Source organism: Cyprinodon tularosa, unplaced genomic scaffold (genome assembly GCF_016077235.1).
Source record: "Cyprinodon tularosa strain WSP-4 unplaced genomic scaffold, ASM1607723v1 ctg94, whole genome shotgun sequence".
Lineage (NCBI taxonomy): Eukaryota > Metazoa > Chordata > Actinopteri > Cyprinodontiformes > Cyprinodontidae > Cyprinodon > Cyprinodon tularosa.
The window spans coordinates 1472430-1496269 of record NW_024039718.1 but is presented as its reverse complement, the minus strand read 5'-3'; the positions used below and the strand labels follow the sequence as shown (position 1 = coordinate 1496269).

General features: G+C 36.5%; 2 protein-coding genes across 2 annotated transcripts in view; both read left to right on the top strand.

The window, feature by feature from the left end:
• The window catches only part of itga1 (integrin, alpha 1), a 67713-nt gene extending 61975 nt beyond the window's left edge, over positions 1 to 5738 (top strand). The window contains exons 24-30 of the mRNA XM_038275049.1: positions 1792 to 1894; positions 1987 to 2103; positions 2189 to 2272; positions 2349 to 2453; positions 3485 to 3580; positions 3692 to 3805; positions 4172 to 5738. Coding sequence (XP_038130977.1) covers positions 1792 to 1894; positions 1987 to 2103; positions 2189 to 2272; positions 2349 to 2453; positions 3485 to 3580; positions 3692 to 3805; positions 4172 to 4228 — 676 coding nt within the window. The 3' untranslated portion in view covers positions 4229 to 5738. The remainder of the gene's footprint in view (positions 1 to 1791; positions 1895 to 1986; positions 2104 to 2188; positions 2273 to 2348; positions 2454 to 3484; positions 3581 to 3691; positions 3806 to 4171) is intronic.
• A 2223-nt stretch (positions 5739 to 7961) lies between these two features.
• Positions 7962 to 22596, top strand: kcmf1 (potassium channel modulatory factor 1). Its single transcript, XM_038275048.1, has 7 exons — positions 7962 to 8168; positions 9752 to 9919; positions 10029 to 10168; positions 16180 to 16281; positions 16397 to 16580; positions 19741 to 20035; positions 21104 to 22596. Exons 1-7 carry the CDS (start codon positions 8153 to 8155, stop codon positions 21366 to 21368), a joined length of 1170 nt encoding a protein of 389 aa, XP_038130976.1. The 5' UTR covers positions 7962 to 8152; the 3' UTR covers positions 21369 to 22596.
• The last annotated feature ends 1244 nt before the right edge of the window (positions 22597 to 23840 follow it).

The window sequence follows — 23840 nt, the reverse complement described above, 5'->3', positions numbered from 1 at the left end:
ATCATCTTTACTGTTATTACTTCAGTTTTTTCCTGAGATCAGAATTCTGTTTGTGCTCTTTGCTTTTTATCTAACACCTTATTTGGGTGAAAACCTCTCATCCTCAGCTACTCAAATAATTCAATTGAATACAGAAAAATTGACAAATCATGAAATATATCTATCAATGTGTGTTTTTACATTACATGCTGAGGAATAGAACAACATAAGGTATATTCTTTTATTTACTTAATCTGAATCTAACATAGGCCAAATGACTCTCAATGAAAACAAGAATGACTATTATAAAAGTTGTGCTTACAATGTTTGATATCGGGTCCTATTCCCTTAAGAACATATTAAATTGTCTGGAAGCAACCAATAATTATCATCCTAGGTAAAAATAGGAAAGTTAATTCAATTTGAATGGCAGTATTCATACTCTAGAGTTTTTAATTGAACAGTTTGTTAAGAGGAATTAAGGATTATTGTGGAACTGTTGGCAGGATAAGAATTTTTTTGCAAGGCATTGAGTGAGCCATATTAGAATAATTAAAATTTTGTTAATACATAGAAAAAAAAAATAAGCCCAGGCATTTTGTATTTTCAAAATAAGCTTTATCAAGCTTTCATATCGTTAAAAACCCTCTTGCAAAAATTCTAAGATGCTTTTTTCATATTTTTCAATAAAGAAAGCTTGATGTGGACTGAATACTTTCTTATGGAGGTAAAAGTCTTGTATAGCTTTTAATCAACCTCAATTACCTAATATTTTAAACAAGAATCTGGGCATGACACCCTTTCCTCACAGCCTATAATGTAATATGGTGCAGGTGTAAAATGTGAGACTAGCCATGTTTTAACATTAAATTTAAACTGATGTCTTTTCTAAAGCTTACACTGCTTTGTTTTTGTCAGTCCATGTTTATTAGTTTCATTATTACAATGTTTTCAGGGTCTAAAATGTTACAGGAATTTTTTCATAATTATTATTGTAATAATGAAGCAGGTTTCAACTTTCTGCCATATGAGATACACAATTTAAATAGATAATAAAGTCAGAAAAACACACACACAAAGTCTACTTGTTTTTTTAATATAAATGCATAACTTTGAACTGAAAGCGAAAGAATAATCATAAAATATTCAAACTCCAAAAGGACATTAAAGCGATAGTTCGGTATTTTTGACATGAATCTGTATGGCATCCCCATCACCAGCGGCATGCAATCACACTGACTTACCCCTGGCAGCGTCCTGTGAGCAGAGTTCTCGTCCAGTTTTGGTCAAGCCGAAAGTAGTCCTGCAGGTTTTTAGGAACAGCGAAATAAAACTTTTCTCTTCCCAAAACATTATGTGTTCAAAAGAGTGATATTTTCGCATCCCAAAAACATTGTAGTGGAAAAAGTCACACGTTGTTATCAATTGGTCCTATTTTCTCTCTGTTCGTATCAGTGCGCGCCGTCATTCAGACAGCGAGCCCAACAACAGCCATGTCTCCCTCCGCCGCGGAATGTTTTGGGAAGAGAAACGTTTTATTTCGCTGGCTCTAAAAACCTGTCGGACTACTTTCGGCTTGACCAAAACTGGACGATAACTCTGCTCACAGGACGCTGCCAGGGGTAAGTCAGTGTGATTGCATGCCGCTGGTGATGGGGATACCATACAGATTCATGTCAAAAATACCGAACTATCCCTTTAAGATCTGACTTTGTGTTGATATTCTTTGCTGCCCCCAAGTGGCCAAACTATCCACCTGCAGGTTTCATTTCAAGGCTCGTGCTTTATTAATTTTAAAAATATGCATTTCAGGGATCATACAGATAAACACATAATAGTGGAAGATGATGAAAAGTACTCCTTGAAAGAACCTGATGCTTGGAAGTCATTCGAGGAGGTCAACATCAGCTACACGGTAACATTTGCAATGCAAGAAATCACTTTTTGTTGACATATCCTGGATTTTAATTGCAAAATTTATTCAGCTTCTCCATCTTTTTATCTTAGGTGGAGAAAGCAGCTGCCACACTCACTCCATCTCTTCAGCTCACAGTGATTTACCCACATCTGTCTCCTCTGGAAAATATCTTACTCCTTCTCACACGCGTTGTCTCCAGCAGTGGGGTATCTATGCACACAGGGACAAAAATCTAAGAGTGTTTCTAGCAAGCTAAAATAATGCTAATACGTGTCTCTCGCTGCTTTACAGGTAAAATGTGACATTCCTGATAACCTTCCTCAACCTCATAAAAGACACAAACCAAAAAAAGAATCCCTCACTAGCTTCCTTCTAGTAAGTGGACACATTTAAATTTCAGCGGCACCTGAGTTTCTTCTCTTCACTTCTCACTGACTGATTTTCATTGTAGCAATGTGGGCAAACGACATGTCAATCAATCCGCTGCTCCATCCCAAAAACCGATAAGAGTCAGGTCAATGTTACCTTCACAGTGTGGAAACCTACCTTCATTGAGGTAAGATTAGATCATTTAGCTCTATTTGAACTTTTTTTTTTACTCAATCCAAAAAAACACTCAAGAGTAAAAAAGTTGAAAAGTGAAATGAGTACTACTGAGTAATTATGGCTCCTAACAGCTGATTAAATGTTTTAAATGGTTTTATAAATCAGAGAGTTACGTGCATGTTCTGGTAAGTAAAAAAAAAAGATGAATGAATAACATGACTACAAGATTACAAGTTAGACAGAAGAAACACTTTACCACAATTGTTTTTTATAACATAAGGTTAAAGATGGAGGATGTTCTTTTTGTGGGTGGATAATCAAAATAAATAAGTTTCAATAATTCTAGTGATATGTTTAAGTAAGTCTGTCCTGAGTCTGACATAGTGGAAAAATTGCAAATCTTCTTTTGGAAAGTAAGCTTGTACGAGCAAAGCAAATTTGTACATAGAACATGCATGAGGAGAAATGGGTTCATGTATGCTCTCGCGTGCGTTTAATAGGCGTGCCCTCTCGGGAGCGGGTACAGGCTTGTGCATATGCATTTTTTTTAAAGTGGAGAGGACGGGTCATTTCAAAAATTCGCGACAGCGAACGCCTATTAAATGCGTGCGAGAGCGTGCATGAGCCCATTTCTCCTCGCGCACGCTCTATTAACAAGTTGCTGTTTGCATCAATCATAAAAACTTACTTTCCAAAAGAAAATTTCCAATTTTTCCTCTGTCAGACTCACCAACAGTTAGTGATAATGGGGACGAGTACGTAGGACGGTCTTACGTAAACATGTCACCAGAATGATTTACAATTTGGAGGACCACTTATTTTGATGATCCACCCGGAAAAAGAACATCCTCCAGTAAACCTTTAAGAAAACTACAACCTACATTAAAATACTATTGCTCCAAAATGTAGATTTTTCTATAATTTACTCAAGAAAACGTAACAAGTTATTACCCGGCTCTGCATGAAGGTACTATGTTTGATTTTAAGTGTGATACATCATATGGGTGATCAAATCCCTATTGAAGTGTGCTTTCTCTGCAGGGTGAGTTTTCTAGCTTTTACATGAAGGTGAACGCCTCACTTGCCTTCAAACACACTAATCTGTTTGAACTGGACAGCAACGCAAAGAACAGGACTGTAAGTCATTATTTGCAATTATATAACTGAAGTCCTCATTTTGGTCACTTAATACACCTGTTTATAGAGATGTATGGAAGTGTTAACATTGTGTCTGCTTGCACTTGTCAGGTAAATATCCAAGTTTCAAAGGAAACAGTTGGAGGAATCCCTTTTTGGATCATCATCATCAGTATCTTGATAGGACTGTTGATCTTAGCCCTTGTTATCTTCATTCTCTGGAGGGTAATATTTCCTTTTACGTAACTAATTATCTCATCATTTCAATTCAGCAAAAATGAAATTGCTTAAAGTTTCAAGGTTACCCTATTCATATTTTTTTTATCTCCAAAAGGATAAGAAAAATAAAGTTTTATCTTTAATTCTGGCATTTAACAAATTCAAATAATTTTGTTAATTACAACTAAACTAAAACAGGAAAGATTTAGTGTGGCTAAAGTTTCAGACACCAGGAAAAATAGTTACGTCCATTTTTTTTTTTTTTAAGTGCATGTGAATATTTATCTTGAGCTATGTTGACATTTCAGTAGAAAACCTACTTTGGTGGACAGCACATCATCACCCATGTAACACAGTTGTGTATTTCTGCAGCTTGGCTTCTTCAAGAGAAAATCCCTGGACTATTCAAAGGAAGAGATGTCGGATTGAGGCATCGACATGTCCGTAGAGCTGCATTAAGTCCTAACAGTTAACCAAATGGAAGAGATGCCAGGAAACCCTTAGACACCTCAGAGCTCTGATATATGGGCCATCAGGATAAAGAAGAGTTATCGCCACTCTTTTCTCCATCGCCATGTGTCACATAGCGATGGAAAACCTGTTTTCTGTGCTGCTTGAAGCAGCTGGTTGTAACATTTTTGGCTCCTCTGTTTGGGGTCTACATAAGAGCCAAAGACACTTACTGTAAATCACTGTATATGTGATGTATTTGATATGTTTTCACCAGCCTATTGACAAACTAGCCTTTTCCAATAAGTGCGTACTAATCTCTAAAATCTTCACTTAAGAGTTAATGAAAAAAGTACTCAGGTTTTTCACCATAAGGATCCAAAGTTGCCTATGTCACCCAAAGCATTTAGTACCAAGACCAATGATGAAAAATAAGAAAGAACTCTGCATTATTTCTTTCACGTATGCTTTGATTGCTCTGTTGAAACATAGTTGATTGATGAATGTTATAAAACACTGTATTTTTTTAAGCATTTCTGTAACATTTTAATGTACTTAAGCGACAGGGCACATCTTTTGCTTTTAATGGGTTGCAGTGATGAATGAGTGTATTTCGCGCCAGCAGAGCCTTCCCTTATTCAGATCTCTGAGTGTACTGTAAATAGAAGAGCTAATGGATGTAAAGCTGTAAAATGTACAGAATTATTTAGCATTTAATTTAATGTTTCTGCAACAGGCGATTTCGCTCAGGTGCTACGAGAATAAGAAAAGATTGTGTTTGCTTTGACACGTTTATAAAACTATCTGGCTTCTGAATTTGGAGCTTAAGCGTTTGTGTAAATAATGTTATGTTTTGATAAAAAATTTGATACGGTCTTCTGCTTAATCATAGACCAATATGAACTTCTTTTTTTTTAAATTGAGCATTTGAGTTTACTTGGATGAAGTTGTTATTTCACCTTTTTTTTCCGTTTTTATTGCAAGATAGATTATATTTTTAAAATTTGTAATAAATGTTTATCTGTTTGGGGTTTTTTTTTTCAGCCCTTTAAAGAAACTAGCTGCATGTATTAGCACACTGTCACACCACAATGGGGTACACAGTACGTTTTTTTCAGGTTCCTCTTTTTCTCCCCATCCCACAGCGAAACGACATGGTAGGCAAGAGCCTTTTATTTTCACCTTAGTGACAAAAAGTAAAGTTAAGAGCAGGAAAATACAGCTTTGAAATATTTTTATACTCTGCAGCTCTCTCACCTTCCACAGCAGACACATGAGGCACAGGTATTAAGCAGTATATCCAGAATGTATGGCCGCATCAAGGGAGGAGCACAAGGCACAAAGTGAAGGTTGTGAGCTCACGGCCAGCCGTTCACACTGCTGTGAAGTCTTCATTATAATGCACTGGTTTGTCAGAGTGTATGTATGTTGTCATCTGCACAAAAATGATCTGAACAATATACTTAATAAAGATCTTTTATGCAGCGAATGTTCACCAAATGTTATTCATTTTTTCATGCAAAGTGTTTTAAATCTAAAACTATATTTTGTTCCAATAATTGACCTTTGAATTTATTTTGAGCAAAATAGTAATGTTTTTGCATTCATTAGTTTAGAAGTCACTGATTATCCATGTTTTATGAATGGAAACTAAGTATTTTCCTTATTTTTTCTTTCATATATGAGGACTTTTCCTTGGTTTGATAACCTTAAGCATTTACTTACTTGTTCTGCAAAGTAATGCAAAGCAGAATTGTTCAGGTGCATCTGGTTAGATGATAATACAATCAAAATGTAATTTCTTTATAGTTTTAATGTATTAGATTTCAACAGTGCAATATTCACAGTTTTCAGTTCTGTTCTTGTTGATGACAATGCAGGTAATAGCTTTGGAAAACCTAAAATTCAGTTAAAAAAAATAATTACACAAGATCAATAAAAATAGTTTCAAATTCAAGCAATGACCTTCTATCTTGAAAAAGCCATGCTATTTATGCTATTTGGTAAACTTGTCTGACCTAAACTATATAGAGTATCTTTGCAAAAATGTAAATATCAGTAAGTATTTAATTTGTGCAGGTTGGTGAGTTCATTAGCCAATGAAAAAAGGTTGATTTACATTTAAAATGGAAAAACAAAACAAGTCAATTATCTTATTCCAAGTGCATTATATATTATTTTATTTTAAGGGTAAAAATAATTGTCATATACTTTTTACCTACCTAAATTGAGGACAAATACACTTTATAAGACTTTTTTTTTTATTTTAGATCACAAACACAGACACAACAATGCTGTTGTGCTAAAGGCATTAAATAAAAACCCATCAGTTCTTGTCTGCAAGCTCTGTGGCATTAATACAATAAGTCAAAGTGCAAAAGAAAACCTGATCAAGAATTGAGTCTTTGTTATTTGTTTGATACAGTAGAAAGTTTTATTTTTCACCTCCTCATCATATCTGTGATCTATGGAAGAGGATTAGGGCCACTTAAAAAAAAAGTTAACAGATTTTTAAATATTATTTTAGTTTAATATGAGGAAAATGTCAGAATTCTGACTTTAATCTCAGAATTTTGACTTTTTCCCTCAGAATTCTGACTTTAATCTCAGAATTCTGACTTTTTCCCCTCAGAATTCTGCCTTTAATCTCAGAATTCTGACTTTATTCCTCAGAATTCCAACTTTAACCTCAGAAATTTGGATCTTAATGTAGATGGGCACTATGAAGGAAGAGATGTCGGAGCACTCAGCTTCACTGACAAAATGTGAGTTGTTTGGGAGGGCCAGTAACACATTGGAGGAAAATGATGGAATTAGGCGACTTTTTACGTGCCCGAGGGGTCCTTGGTGATGCTATTTCATTAATGGAGGAGCAGAAGGTGATTAAAACAAGAGAGCTAGTTTAGTCTTTAAAACAGACATGGCTATGGCTTGATGCTAACATGTTTGTTAGCTGCCAGAATTCTGAGATTAAAGTCAGAATTCTGAGAAAAAAAGGTCAGAATTATCCGAAAAAAAGTCAGAATTCTGAGATTAAAGTCAGAATTCTGACTTTTTTCTCATATTATACTGAAATAAAATGAAAAAAAGTAAGAATCCGTACTTTTTTCTCCTATTATACTGAAATAAAATGTAAAAATCAGTTAACTTTTTTCATTTTTTCAGTGGCCATAATCCTCTTCCGTAGTGATCATACTCATTTTTAATTTGTACAATATAGAATTCGAAGTTCCTAATAAACTAAAGCTTGTATAAATATCACTTTAGTAGGCCTACTTGCATTGGTTTTAAACTTTTGAATTGAATTACTATTAAAAGCAATATCTGTTTACATTGAAACCTAAATATTAATCAGGATTTTTTTTTTTTTTTTTTTGCTGATCCAGAAGACTGTTAAACTGAATGATTAACTACCTTGTTTTCTGTAAACATTAGCCAACCTGATTGCATTTCATGTTTCCACAATTCTTAGTTTATTTATTTATTAATTGCTGAAATAAGGGTTGGGGACTCTTTTCTAAGTCTTGTTTTAGTTAAATTAAAACCTATATTTTAGCTATACGACAGGCTATGACAAACGTTTTCAGTTGCACTTTATGTACTTTATCCAAGTATTTGTCAACAAAGAGACGTACGTTTCCTACCAGTCCAAGCTCAGGGCTAAATTCCTCTTTTAGCTAAATTGTCAAACAGCTCCCCCTAGTGCCCATTCTTCGCAACATTCAGCCATAAAGTGACACTCTGGGACGGGAAGCAGAACAAACTGTAAGCTGTTGGGGATCCATCTTGCTCGAAAAAGAGACGAGGTTGGAAGGGTTTACCAGCTAAGAGTCACAAAAACTGCGTCGTTCCTCACCGAGTCCGCTGGGGAGCCCGAGGAGGGGCTGTGTCGCTGTTTGTAGGATGTCCCGACATGAGGGTGAGTTAACAAACGGAACCACAGCGCCCGGGATGGGGACTACTTTACCTGATCGGCTAGCTCCACGACTAGCTTCGCCAACTGCTTTTTCACGTCAGGAGGGGTAGTTAAGCTTTTCTTGGCGGGCTTCCCAGCGTGTCCCTTGACTTTTTATATTTGCCTTCGGCAGCGTTAGAAGTCATGTGGCTGTCATGTTAAAGAAGCTGTTGTAACCTCGTTCAACCTGCTCGCAATGAGACAGCAGCAGTTAGCAGCTAGCCACGGCTAGGTGCTACATTACCTTACATTAGCTGGGCTAGCATGCTGGCTAATCTATGCTAATATGAGAAGCATTTGATTCAGAAATAGCTTATTAGCTACTATAGTATCGCAAGTCAGTTTTACACTATGACACTAATTGAAAACGGTTCAAGTCTTTCTATTTCGTATTTTCTAGACCAGAGTCTACGTTGTTTTAAGGTATTACAATGTTGTAAGTGCACTGTCACCTAAATAAATAGAAAGTCTGAGGCCTCTGAACATAATCAGACTGCAATTCAGAGTGCTGTTTTGACTTAAATTAGCTTATTGTTTTCTGTTAAATCACTTTTGAGCCATATTTCTAATTGAAGAATATGACCTATTTGGCTATGAGTTTAGTTAATAAACATGTTATTATTTATCTTATAAAATGTTGACAGAATTTTATTCCAGTGTACAAACTTAACTGTGGACCCTTTATCTTCTTTGCTTTTATTCAGTCTGTACAGTTATTTTGTGCTGATCTAAAAGAAGCACAACCTTTCTGGTATCACCTTAAAAACTTTTAATTTATTCATAAATTGGTCAGTCATGTTTGGCCTGATTAACAAATGTTTGGTTAACTTTTCTGTTTAAAACATTTGTAGCCCTCTGAGATTTTTTTTTACCAGTCACAGGAAATGCCCTTAATACTTGTTTACATGGCATGCAGGCCAAATAAGGCATTTTTTAACTCACTAGTGAAATGACTTGTGAAATGCCTTCTTACAATCAGCTGTTTAATCAAAGCTTTATTATAATTCCTGTTAATGAAGGAACAGTAAGGGCATAAAGTTTCAATATTGTTGCAAATATCGTAACTCATGTTTAGTTATTTGGATTACAGAATGCTTAAATATCAAGAAAAGGCACAACTATTAGTAGTTTTTAACCTCTTAAGTATTCTATGTTCTCACTTTGTACGATATATTATAAAGAATTTAAATATTTAAAGAATAAAAAAAAAGTTAGGAAACTATACCTGAATCTGGGTAAATTACAGTTCAATCATTTTTTTATTGCATATAACTAGGGCTGCAACTAACAACTATTTTGCCAATGGATTAATCTGTCGATTCATTTTTCAATTAATAAGGCAAATCTTCCTTAAAGAAGATTTTACCAAGAATTTAAGCCAAGTGAAACTAAAACTGTGCCCTCTAAGGACTCCTGGAAAGAGTGTATTCATAAACAAAAATGTTTTTTCCAACTTGAATGCAAAATGTTTAGATAATTTTGTAATTTTGGTATAATTTCTAGCTAGAAATGTCTGATTGTCATCTTTTTTTTTTATTGTTTTGCAGGTGTGAGCTGTGATGCATGTTTAAAGGGAAACTTTAGAGGAAGGCGATTTAAGTGTCTAATTTGCTACGACTACGACTTGTGTGCATCGTGCTACGAGAGCGGGGCCACTACGACACGACACACCACAGAACACCCCATGCAGTGTATATTAACCAGAGTAGACTATGGTAAGGACCTGCTATGAGTAACGTTAGTTGCTTATTGAGCACATGCAGATAAAACGTTTTAGCGTCTTTGGCTGTCACAAGTGGATTTGTCTTTAATGCTTCGTTGCAGATTTGTATTATGGAGGAGATACCTTTTCCGTGGAACAACCCCAGTCGTTCACATGTCCTTATTGTGGTAAGATGGGCTTCACTGAGACATCCCTACAGGAGCATGTCACCTCAGAGCATTCAGAGACGTCCACAGAGGTGGTGAGTACACTCTGTGTTTTTATTTATCTTTGCAGTTGAAGCATCTATGCTGTTTTCTGCCTGTCACTAATGTCTTGGATATTTAGGTCATCCAAATGGGCGGGGGTTGTTTTGTCTCTTTTTATTCTGGGACTTTACGGTCTTTTATGGGTTTATTTAGTCAGCAGAAAATTTGTCTTGTTATTTGGAGATATCTAGAGCCTCTTCTTTTTTTCTGCTTCCAGTGAGTCAGAATTTCTTTTATTCTTTTTTTTAGGTCTCTATCAAGAGTTTTTTTAAACCCTTTTTTAAGGGTACTGAAATTTTATTGTTGTTTTTCAAATACTTGATGTTTTTCTTGTGAGATATTTCCCTCAATTTATTCTGACGTGGATGTTTTAAAGAAAAACATGCTTCCATAAATAGTCAGGGAATTAGATCTCTATTGTTCAAACAGTTGCAAATATGAAAAAGAGGAACATTTCTGTTTCCACGTTTAATCCTGCCATCCCATCATCTAAACCATTCTTCCTTTATTTTTGCAATTCTCTTCTTCCTTGTGTCCTTTCCTTCTTTTCCTTTGTTCCATCGGTACTACTTCCTGTCTTAGTGTCCTTCCTTCCCTAATTCCATTGGTGTGTTAGATTTTAAAGGCTGCACCTTCCAAGGACCTGATCTATCTGGACTAGGGATGGGGATCGTTAATATTTATTGATATCGATACCTTTATCGATACTCCTTATCGATCCGGGTCTTTATCGATACCACTATCGATACTTTTCTGTTATTTGGTGGAAAGACGATGCAACAATATTTTTTTAACAGAACTGGTATTGCTTTTATTGCTTAACAAGTGAGCATAACAAAAACGTTTCTAGCCTTCAATAAACATGGCTAATGTAATAGGCCACTTCGAAATGACATAAAACTAACTAGAATATATTTTCACAATTGTTGGTTAATGTATTGTCTACTGTCACTTTTCATCATGTTTTTAGTGATTAGGAAAATATTTAACAAATAAATAATTGTATTTTAAATTAAATGTAACTTTTAATAAATGTTGGCATTAGTAGTTTAATTATATATAGAGCAATATACAACTGTATTACTCATATTTCTCGCCAAAAACAAAATTTCCCGTTTTCTTTACGTTACACTTGAACGCATCATGATAACCTAATTTTCGTTTTACTGAGCCAATCTGAACACATCATCACGCAGCACGTCTGAAACTTTATTTACTTTTCAAGCTAACTAGCTTGTATGCTGCCGATTACAAGACGGATTTCACAATTACTATTTTTAACTGACCGGACAAGCTACAAAGTCTGTGTGCGCGCTTACCAGTGGTACTCTGAGTGGATGATGGAGACGGGCCCGACTGTGGTGCGGCGGGGAGGAGTCTTTTCCGTTCAGCCATTCTCGAGTCGCGAGCAAAGTTAAGTCCCAGACTTCACTTGTTTTACTTTTAATGTCTGTTTGCTTACAATTTCATTCCAAAACATTGGTGGACATGCTGCAGTGATTGGATTGATTAGATTCAAATGCTGTGACGCGACTCGAGGGACACACAATTATGTTACAGGACCTCCGGGAGAAAAAAAAAAAACGACCAGACTCGATAGCGGTATCGATAAGCCCAAACGTTATTGATTTTCGGGTTTTGAAAAAAGTGGAACCGGGTCCTTGATGGAACCGGGTTTCGATCCCCATCCCTAATCTGGACTGGATCCTTTGTGAAAATAAGGAGACCACAAGAGTTTTGATTGTGAATTCAAACAGATCCAGCCTGCCGCGGCTTTCACCACTGTACGCTCTGTTGCCTAGCAACCCTGAGAGTTGACAAAGCAGGAAAAGAATGAATACCGAACATCTCCCTGCTTGTTCTTGGTGTTCTTAACATTTTCAAGGAGCTTCAACAACTGCATCTTATCAGATTAATAGTCCTTAAATGTCAGCCAAACCCATTTACACAGGGACAGATAAAAACATTTCGATAAACCAAACATTACCTGACCTTCGGAGGATGCAGCCACTGAAATCGAATTCAGCCAATGTGTCCTACCCCCCTTCCTTGTCTGTCCTTTCTTTCTTTGATATATGTCTCATATCTTCCTTCCTTCCTTCCTTCCTTCCTTCCTTCCTTCCTTCCTTCCTTCCTTCCTTCCTTCCTTCCTTCCTTCCTTCCTTCCTTCCTTCCTTCCTTCCTTCCTTCCTTCCTTCCTTCCTTCCTTCCTTCCTTCCTTCCTTCCTTCCTTCCTTCCTAACTCCCTCCCTCCCTCTTGGATCAAATATTTCTTTAGCACGATTTAACACTTGTTGGACCTTTCTTCAATATTTTTGCAATTCCACTGAAAGTTCCACTGTCACTCGCCCTCATTATGGCAGTTTGTTAAAAGGGAACACCGTTTTTTCTTTTCTTTTTTTTTTTTTTTTACATTGGGCCGTTGATTTTCCGTTATTAAATCATGTTCTACTCACCCATATGAGTTTTGTGTCATTTGGAGCTGTTCTGAAGATATGCCGTTACGTTATATCCAAGTAACGTTTTCCTATGAGCAACCAGTTAAAGGCACAAACTAAACTGTTCATAATTTATCATTTATGGTACGCCAGCACTCATAACATGTAGGCGAATCATTGTCCCCCAGAAATCCGCGGTTATTTTTTTTATATTTATATTTTTTTAAAACAAAGCGGCGCGTGTATGACGTCATGCGCGCTCGCCGGCTATCTTTTATTCATCCTGTCCGCTGAACTGCTTCTAGTTTTACTCACATGCCTGGAAGATGTCTAGTGCTGCTACCACAGATGATCTCGCGCTCGAAATGGAATTGAACGATTCAGATTAGCTAGCTGAATGAATAGAAGGGGTAAAGTGTAGCCGCCTGTGGCCCGGGTTGCCTGTCACAACTCCAGTCCGCATGCGCGGATGACGTCATACACGCGCCGCTTTGTTTTAAAAAAATATATATATATAAAAAATATGCACGATATTGTACCTCTGGTCACTTGGTGTTTTTATTGAAATGTACACAAATGGGTTTTGTTGGTTGGTTTCTTATCTTCTTTTTTTTGGCTGTTGAGTCAAAAAGTACATTTCAGACCCTCCTCTTTAAGTCGTGCATGAATGAAAAACAGTTTTTTGCCTTTACATAAATGGCTGCTCGTCTACCTTGTACAAATAGACTTTTATTATCATGCCCACCGAAACTTGGCACACTTTTTTAGTTTTTCCGAAACAAAATGCACTAAACCAGAGAACAAGGGTAAAAAAAAAAACATACTGCCACAGTTTCACCTCAGTAAACTCACTAGAAAAACAAGCTCCATACACAGGTTAAAATGTAGAAGTTTCTGTAACTCATTAAGTCTGGCCTCTTCAGTTGTTTTGACACTATTTTACAGTCTGTTACTCCTAAAATTGGAAATGTCAGAAGGTGCAGGGCCAGTGAAAGATCCCACAAAAAAAACTTTTTATTTTCTTTATCATAGACATTATTGTTTTTGAAGTTTGTATATATAACTCCTTTTTATTTTGTAGGATCTTCGTGCTCTGCTGCTAAAATGTGTGTAATGTTAGAAACCTGTTCAGTTGTATTCATGTGTGTCAAAGGAGTGGGATAAAAGAGGGACAGCTGCTTTGGTTTAACCTTTCATCAGTGGTTCTGATTCTATTATTTTTGATGGCCTTTAATGTTGAGGTGAAAAAGTGATATGTTTTGTGATCATACCCATCATAGTTATAAGATAATTAGTCTGTATTTCAAACTTTGGTTAGTCTATGGAGGCTTAGGGTGCCCTAATGTTACCTTGTAAAAGCTTTGATGTGAGAGTTTAATGTGGAGCAAAACTATACTTGGTCTGCATTTTTCATCCAGTGCCCTTGTAGGTACCAGATCTGCTCGGGTGGTCAGATGTTTTTTTTTTTTTTTTTTATAAACTTATTAGAAACTTATTAGACAAAATACAATTTACAGTGAACAATCACCAGGGGTTTAAGCAAAATAAAATAAATAAAATAAAAAGTTATTAAATAAAAGTAAAAAAGTAATAGTGAATAGAAACATATAAAGGAATTATATAAATACTTTAAATTTAGAGCATAAGGTTATAGTTTTAGCAGTTTTTTTTATTATTGGAGGAGGACAATGTAGAAAAATACTCGGGTGGTCAGATCTCGGGGCCCTGTCTCTTCTTATGACATCATCGTATGGCAACTCAACTTGGACTTACTGTATTGCACCTGTTTCTTAAGAATCAAATCTCTTTTGGACTCACAACTTATTATTACTTATATTTGCAATTATTTACATTTCATGTAATCTAAAGTAGCCGAAAGTGAAAAACAGTCATTGTCAGTCTTGTGGGAAAGCACCGCCTTTAAGACAGACTGAACTCTGCCATTTAAAGTCGTAGGGAAGTCATATTTAAATTTCAAACCATTCTGGCTTAAACAAGTATATAAGGCTATGTTCACACTGCAGACCTTGATGCTCAATTCAGATTTTTTTTTTGTGAAATCCAATTTTTATTTTTTTTTGCGTTGCTGTTCACATTTCCAAATATATGCGACTTGTATGTGATCTCCTGTGTGAAGTGCAGTCATACAACCCAAGTGTCCCCCCTGCGCAGTAAAGAACGCAATGACGTCACAGGTCAGCGTGCTCTGTGTTTACAGAAGTAAACATGGATGTTAGTGCCGGCGCGCATCTAGTGGTCTTTTCCCACCATAAAAACACAATCTTTTCATGTTAAACATAAATACTGCTCTCCGCATCATCATCTGCCATGGTTGTTGTTTTTCTTGCCACTTCTGCGTAGCAAAACGCAGAATAGTGATTTTTGTCGGGTATTAATGACGTTCAGGTCTGATGAATCCGACCTGGCCTTTCACAGGTCGCATTTTAAAAGATCAGATTCGTATCGGATTCAGGACCACATAGCCAAGTGGCCTGGGTCGCAATGGAAAAAATGGGATCTGTGTTGTTCAGAGAGTAGGGTTGTCACGATACTAACCTTTTCAACTCGATACCGATACTAAGGAAAATATTCGATACTCGATACCATTTTCGATACCACAAGGATAAAAACAAAGACTCCAAAAGTCTACAGAAATATTTTCATTAATAAATAAAATACAATAAATAAACACAATAAAGGTTGTATGCTGTGCACAATATAAGCAAGCTTGATAAAAAACATAGAAAATTCAAATTAAGTGTTCCTTCCTTGGCTATGCTTTGCACACATAACAATGACACTAGCCAAACCAGTTAAGAAACAAAAATAATTCTCAGCAGCTGCACCTGTTACAAAAAAAAGTCTGAAACCGAAAAGAGCACAGAATTATTCAATCACACAGTGTTCAGAAAGTGCATTGTCCTCTATTCTGCACTTTAGATTAATGACTGCTTAGGTGCCAGTGGTGACGGCACTGTATCGATACTTTTAAAAACCAGTATTGTATCCGGATACAACATTTCAGTATCGATACTTTTTTGAGTTTCGATACTTTTGACAACCCTATCAGAGAGCCATGAAAAGATCAGATCCAGGTCGCATATAGGCAAAAAAATCGGATTTGGGTCACTTCAGGCTGCAATTTGAACGTAGTCTAAATGTACTCTTTACTAGACAGTAAAAAAAAAAAAAAAGTTAGAAAACGTAAGTAAAAAAAAAAAATCCTGTCTTAAAATCTGTATATATATTTTTTTGTTATCTCATGCAGGCCAGTTAGTTATACGTACATCTTAATTTGGCCAATCATATATCAACATTCATCTGTCAATCAAATTTTTTCTGTCATAGCATCTTGATTCATATGTCGCAGATAATATACTCAACAGCTGAAATAAGAAATAAGAATCATTTAATTTCCCATTGAGTTGCGTCCCCAGTGTTCACGGGGATGGACGTCTGTGATGACCTCGTTGTAAAATAACTGCTCTTAAATATGCAGCTGTTTGTTTGTGTTTTTGTTTTTTAATGCCCAACAGAACCTTTTCTCTCTCTCCTTCTCATTTCAGATCTGTCCAATCTGTGCTGCTTTGCCAGGAGGCGATCCAAACCACGTGACGGATGACTTTACGGCTCACCTCACCCTTGAGCATAGAGCGCCAAGAGATTTAATATCCTTTATGCCTCAGCACATTGCCGTCTTTCGGCATGCTTGTTAATTTGATTAAAGTCATTTATGTTTGCATCATACACTGAGAGGGTTTTACCTTAACGGTTCCTTTGTACGATGAGTCCAGTAGTGTACGGCATGTACGCAGGATGTTCCACCCAGGACGAGGATTGGGCGGTCCCAGAGCTCGACGGACAAATATGCACTTTACTAGCGGCTCCACGGGGGGACTGTCATCCTCCTCATCACAGAGCTCCGCTTACACCCCCAGTAACAGAGAGACGATGGACCCCATTGCAGGTGAGAGTCTGGTTCCTACTGGACTTCGGCACCTGAATGTAGCTTTTAACAGAAATAATCTTTATGCATATAAAACACCAACCATATATTGAGAACTTGGCGTCCCCCCCCCCCCCCCCCCACCTCATGAGTCGAATAGTGTGACAAAATAAAATCTAAGACATGTACATTGAGAAGAACTCAACAGGGATTTTTAAGTTGAGTCTGTGTCAACTTATTTATATACCACTTTACAACAAAGTGCTGCACAGGAAGAGTAAAAAAAATAAATAGGAGGGGAAACACTGAAGACATGCATTAAAAATGCATAAGTTTAAAAACAAATGAAAAAGGTGTATGTTTAAAGGTGTCTGTTAAGAGTAGGCGTGTGAAATAAATCAATTTAGTAATAATTTTGCGATTTTCAGCTGTCCAATATAATGATCTTTCAGGTACCAATATGATTTTGTTTTGTTTTTTTCTAAAATAGGGGGAAAAACTATTTCTCTTAGAATAGGAGACAATTTATTTCTCTTTTTTTTCTATTATTAGAAACTCGGGGTACTTTATCTTTAATAATCTCATTTATAGTGGTTCCAGTGGTGTAATGATTACTTTAAGATGTCTACACAGTGACTTAAATGAAAAAAAACCTTTTGCCTCTTATTTAATGATGACAGAGTGTGTAACTATATATTTTTCTTTTCAGTGTAAATGTGCAACAACCCTTTTATTAAATAATAAATAGAATGTTTTGAAGCAATGTCATTTGAAGGATCATCATCTTCTGATGAACATATACAGCACTTGTCTTTTATATTTACATTTATTTTTGGTATTAGCTGGGTAGAATATTACAATATATTGTGATAATATCATATTATGACCAAGGTATCATATGTGTATCATATTGCAACACCCTTACCAACACTCCTCCTGAATTATAAGCAGCCTTAAAATGGATTGGTAGATTATTCCAAAGAGGCTGCAACACAAAGTTAACATACAGTACAGGTTAGGGTTGGATAATATGATCAAAATGTATATTGCGATACATTTCTTAATATCGGTTGGTATGATTTCATTTATTATCAACGGTAAAAAGATGAAAGCCTCAGAAAGACTACAGTCGTCTGTACAAAGAATAATTTTGCCATGTTTATGAAACTCTTCCACTGTAATATTTTAGAAATATTTGCTTTAAAAAGCAGAAACATATAAAACTCAGAATATCAGTCAGTGACAAATGCTGTCATCAGACTTATGTTTATTGAAATATCAAAAAACAGTTGGGAAGTCATATCATTGATGTTGAATTAAATGATGTTGTGATATACATTACAGCCCAAAAGTTTGGACACACCTTCCCATTCGAAGAGTTTTCTTTATTTTCGTGACTATGAAAATTGTAGATTGACACTGAAGGCATCAAAACTATGGATTAACACATGTTGAATTACATACTTAACCAAAAAATGTGAAACAACTAAAAATATGTCTTATATTTTAGGTTCTTCAAAGTAGCCACATTTGGCTTTGATTACTGCTTTGATTACACTCTTATCTTGATGAGCTTTAAGAGGTAGTCACCTGAAATGGACTTCCAACAGTTTTGAAGGAATTCCCAGAGATGCTTAGCACTTGTTGGCCCTTTTACCTTCACTCTGCGGTCCAGCTCACCCCAAACAATCTCGATTGGGTTCAGGTCCGGTGATTGTGGAGGCCAGGCCATCTGGCGCAGCACCCCATCACTCTTCTTCTTGGTCAAATAGCCCTTAAACAGCCTGGAGGTGTGTTTGGGGACATTGTCCTGTTGAAAAATAAATGATGGTCCAAGTAAATGCAAACCGGATGGAATAGCATGCCTCTGCAAGATGCTGTGGTAGCCATGCTGGATCAGTATGCCTTCAATTTTGAATAAATCCCCAAGTGTCCCCAGCAAACCACCCCCAGACTATCACCTTTTTCTGCCTTGCACAAAAACACAATAATTGGAACCAAAGATCTCAAATTTGGACACATCAGACCAAAACACAGATTTCCACTGGTCTAATGTCCATTCCTTGTGCTCTTTAGCCCAAGCAAGCATCTTCTGCTTGTTGCCTGTCCTTAGCAGAGGTTTCCTAGCAGCTATTCTACCGTGAAGGCCTGATTCACACTGTCTCCTCTTAACAGTTGTTCTAGAGATGTATCTGCTGCTAGAACTCTGTGTGGCATTGACCATGTCTCTAATCTGACCTGCTGTTAACCTGCGATTTCTGAGCCACTTTCTTTGTAGCGCTTGATTGTTTTTGTGACTGCACCTGGAGACACTTTCAAAGTTTTGCCAAATTTTCTGACTGACTGACCTTCATTTCTTAAAGTAATGATGCCACTTGTTTTTCTTTATTTACCTGCTTTTTTTCTTGTCATAATAAAAATTCTAAAAGTCTATTCAGCAGGACTATCAGCTGTGTATCCTACTGACTTCTGCACAATACAACTGATGGTCCCAACCCCATTTATAAAGCAAGAAATCCCACTTATTAAAGCTGACAGGGGACACCTGTAAAGTGAAAACAATTTCAGGTGACTACCTTTTGAAGCTCATCAAGGGAATGCCAAGAGTGTGCGAAGCAGTAATCAAAGCAAAAGTTGGTATTTTCAGTTGTTTCACACTTTTTTGTTAATTATATAATTTCATGTGTTCATAATTTTGATGCCTTCTGTGTGAATCTACACTTTTCATTGTCATTAAAATAAAGAAAACTCTTTGAATGAGAAGGTATTTCCAAACTTTTGGGCCTAGCACAGCTGTCGGGAACGATAAAATATATCAGTGTTTGTTAACATGTCCAAGTTAAAGTAGGGCAGTCCCTAAAACACAGGGCTAAATGGGACATTGTAACAATTAACGCAAATTTCAGGGTTTCTACAAGTCTTCTTGAGTATAACGAAAGTATTGCATTTTCAGACTTTATTGGCTTAGCTGGGCTCTAAAGGTAAAATCCATTAATCTTGGCAGTCTGTGGTTTTTTGTGGGTGAGAATCTAGCAGCTGTTTGATTCTGCATCTCTTTCCAATTCCCAATCATTCCGCTCTTTGTTTTTTTCCATCCATGCTTCTGTTTTTCCCTTTGGTGAATTAATTTAAAATGTAGTCATAAAAGAAAAAGACTAAAGCTGTTTGCTGTCTCCTGCAGAGTTGCTGTCTCAACTGTCAGGCGTGCGGCGGGCTGCAGGCGGGCAGATAAACTCGTCAGGCCCTTCAGCCTCCCAACTCCACCAGCTCCAGATGCAGCTGCAGCTGGAGCGGCAGCAGGCCCAGGCGGCCCGACAGCAGGTAGAGGCGGGCCGCCATGCAACGCGACGTGGCAACAATCCCAGCAACACGGGCAACTCTGTCCCCCCACCCAGCTCGTCCACTGCCAACACCAACGCTGTGGGTGAAAACAATCCCTCATCCTCCTCGCAAAGCTCACAGTTTCTATTAGCACGGTGAGTCAGGCTGAATCCATTATACATCGAAAAATCCATAAAACGTCCCCGCAGCATGATGCTGCCTTTGCCATGTTTCACTCAGAGGTTCCTTTGATCAGGGTTTTGGTTTATATGCAGGTCAAAAAGTTCGGTTTTTGGTTCTCATCTTAATAGAGCATCTTCTGCCACCTGATGTGTCTGCTGTATGACCTGTAGAAAAAACTAAAAAAGCTTTGTTTTGACTACGGCTTTCTCTTGCCACTCCCCTGTCTGAGTGCGTGATTAATAGTTGTCCTGCTCATAGATTGAGGCTTTTACAGAAAAATAATTTTTTTGTTGGTTGCACTATAAGCTGAATATATAAGCATGGCAACGGATCCAAAATGCTACCATAGTATGAGCTGAATTAACTATAGCTGTGCAGAGTTTCTGAGGTTTATGGGATTTTTTTAGTTACCTGTAAAAGAAAATAAGCCAAACACGTAAATTGGGGTCAGGGGTCAACATGTGGTAATATAATGGAAGTAACCTTGTTGCTAAATGAATGGATATATTTTATGGTATATAACTTGAATAATGAACTTTGTAGCAAACAAGGCAAAATGATGAGGTCAGATTTGCTGCCGGGTCTGTAAGGTCCACCTCTGTCCTAAAGCTGAGTGCAGCTGCTTCATAGAATATAACCAGTAATGTATTGTTCCCTGCTGTGTTTGATACCCAACCTACTGGAAATTGAGTTAAAAAAAGTTAAAAACTTAAAATTTGAAGTAAATGAAGTTCAAAAGCTAATTTCAAGTTTAAAATATAATTTATGTTGTGAGAAAAAAAAATGTTTGTTTCTGGTTTTTACAAATTTCTTACAGAATCAGTCTGCGATCTGTTTTTTTTTTTTCTTTTTTTTTTGCATATAAGTGACTGTTTTTGGTAATTACATTGACCTTGATTTTTGCATTTCTTTTTATGTTAAGTATATTTGCTCTATCCCCCCTTTTTACTATTGACTTGAATTTTCTAGTGTCAACACATCTCTCTGCTTGTCCTATAAAGGATTAATGGCTTGAACTTTTTTTTCTTTTTTTCTGACAGGTTGAATGAACCCAAGATGTCCGAAGCAGAGCGTCAATCCTTAGAAGGAGAGCGAGCCGACCGCAGCTTGTTCGTCCAGGAGCTGCTTCTGTCGACGCTAATGCACGAGGAAAGCTCCTCCTCTGACGAGGAAGAGCGCCGAGACTTCGCCGACTTTGGAGCCATGGGCTGCGTGGACATCATGCCTTTAGACGTGGCGCTGGAGAACCTCCAGCTCAGAGAGAGCAGCTCCTCAGGGAGCGAGCCTCCGCCGCCTCCTCTTTGATGTCCGAGCATCACACAGACTTTGTCCTCTGTGCTGCAACTGTCAGTGAAGGGGCAGCAGACAGCCGCGGTCCTCCCTGGCCCCGCCCTAATTTCTCTCTCTCTCTTCCTATCTCCCCCTCTTTCTCTCTCCCCCCTCTATCTTCTCAGTTTGTTTTTGGTGATTGTAATTTAAGGCCCGTCACCGTAACTTGTTACATTGTAAACAAAGCAAAAAGAGAACAATTGGAATAAAATGTTCATATGGGGAAAGGAAGAGAAGAGATTTATATAAATATATAGAAAATATATATAAAGTTGATAATCAATCCACTTAACTTTTCTTTATCAGGTGAGTGTTGCAGGCTGCTTCTCTTCCTGTGACATGTGAAGGGCCCTTCATATAAATACTCCACATTCAGAAGTCAAGAGAACACCTCTGATGAAGCTGCTGTGTGTGTTAAAATAAATAAAAAGTGTTTGGATGGGTGACCATGACTTAAAGCATGCAGTTATTTGCAGCGTGCATGACCTTTAAATGACCCTGTCATGAAATTTTGTATTTTTTCTTTAAAGATATCCCAAAGCGTTTAACCCTTTCAAATGGTTACATTAAATATAGCTTAAGTCTTGAATATTAAGTAGCATATAAACTGACATGCAGAAATCGGACTCTAAAGGTCTGTCTTGTTTGGTCTTTTTTTTCATCGAGTAATTAAAATGAAGAGAATCGACTGGAAGCCTAAGAGGACGCTGCGGTTTGAGAATCCAGTCAGATTTTTCTGTATTATGGCTGCGGACACGAAAGCGAAGAATGTAAGAAAAGAGCTTTGCCTCTAGATTTTAATCTTTAGTTTGAAGATTTTAAAGCACAGTGTAGTTTTTAATTTATAAAAGACTTGATCCGGTGCTTCTCCTCTCTCTGCTCGTGTCAGACCACAAAGGCTTGTTGAATTTTTGCCGGGGATTAACTTTTCTTTTTCTTTCCCCCTTAACTCTTTTAATTTTTCTGTTAAAGCTAGCACTTTCTATTTATTTATACCTGTTTTATGATTCGTTTGAGCCTTGACATGGATCTTGCCACCTTCATGCCTCTACTTTTACCCTCTATGTAAAGAAATGTACATTGAATTTCTTGCGTTAACTTTCATAATGATTCTATGACATGAGCAGACTTTTTTAAAGTGTAAATTTAGAATACAATAAATATGGCACACATCCTTTGAAGGAAGTGAAAACCTCCAAACGTTTGCATATTGTCTTTTTATTTCCTATTTGTCAAAACGGTACAAGGGCCATACTATAATAATATTTTTTTAGATTACAAAAACAAGTCATGACATTAAAGAATCCAGGTCTGACTTAAAAGTGAAAAATGCGGTCTTAGCCCTGCATTTCAACGGAAGAAGGTAAAATGCTTTTTATTGTCAGAACCTTTTTATTAATATTTTATAATAGCTTATATCTATATATATATATATATATTTATTTCTGGAATATATATATATATATATATATATATATATTTATTTATTTCTGGAACAATGCTGCATTTTTATTGTAATTTTTCCCTCATAGATCTAATATAGTGCCTTTACTATCTTTGTAACAATATGACAACATTTAATATAAAAACTTTATTCTCATAAACCTATATTATGACTTAATTTTTCATAGACCAAATATTAGGTCTTTATTTTTGTACAAATATGACCTTATTCTGGTAATATTTCTTAAATCCTATAGACTTAACTATTTTAGTAAAAAAGAAAAGTGGTCGTCATAATCTGTCATATTTATAGTCCCTCATCTTGCAGGACAGCCTAATTGGCTGTTTTATTTATATATATATATATATATATATATATATATATATATATATACAATGAATATTGAAAAATCTTGTGAAAATATTTATGTTCCATGTCAAAATAGTTCTTTAGCTTTTTAGCTTAGGGAAAAAAATATATCTAGAAAACCTCAGTTTACTCAGTATAGGTGCATATAAACACAGACTATTTCAATAAATCAGAAGAAAATAAATTACACGTTATTACACAATCCTCTGTTTTTCCACTGTTGATAGTGTGCCTTTTATTGCACTCTCCTTCCACCTATTTTTCTAATAATGTTCTTACACACTAATCACTTCAGCAATGACATTTTGTGGCTGACAGACATGGTGGACAACTATCAGGTCAGGGTTATGCCTGTTGATGTTTGGAATATAACCATTTACCATAATAAAGCTTCTGTGCAATTATTTAAATTTATTTTTGAATCCTATGTTTTGATTAGCTTTATGATATGATCACCAAAGTAAATACTTCAGGCAGACATCTCTGTGACTAATAAACCAATGCAAGGCAGTCTTATTCCCTGAAATACTAAAATAACTTTCTAGTGACATCTTACCTTTATTAGAAGCAGCTGCACTATTCTGGCATAAACGACATGCTTATTCTTACTTACTGGAGTCTTCTTAATTTGTATA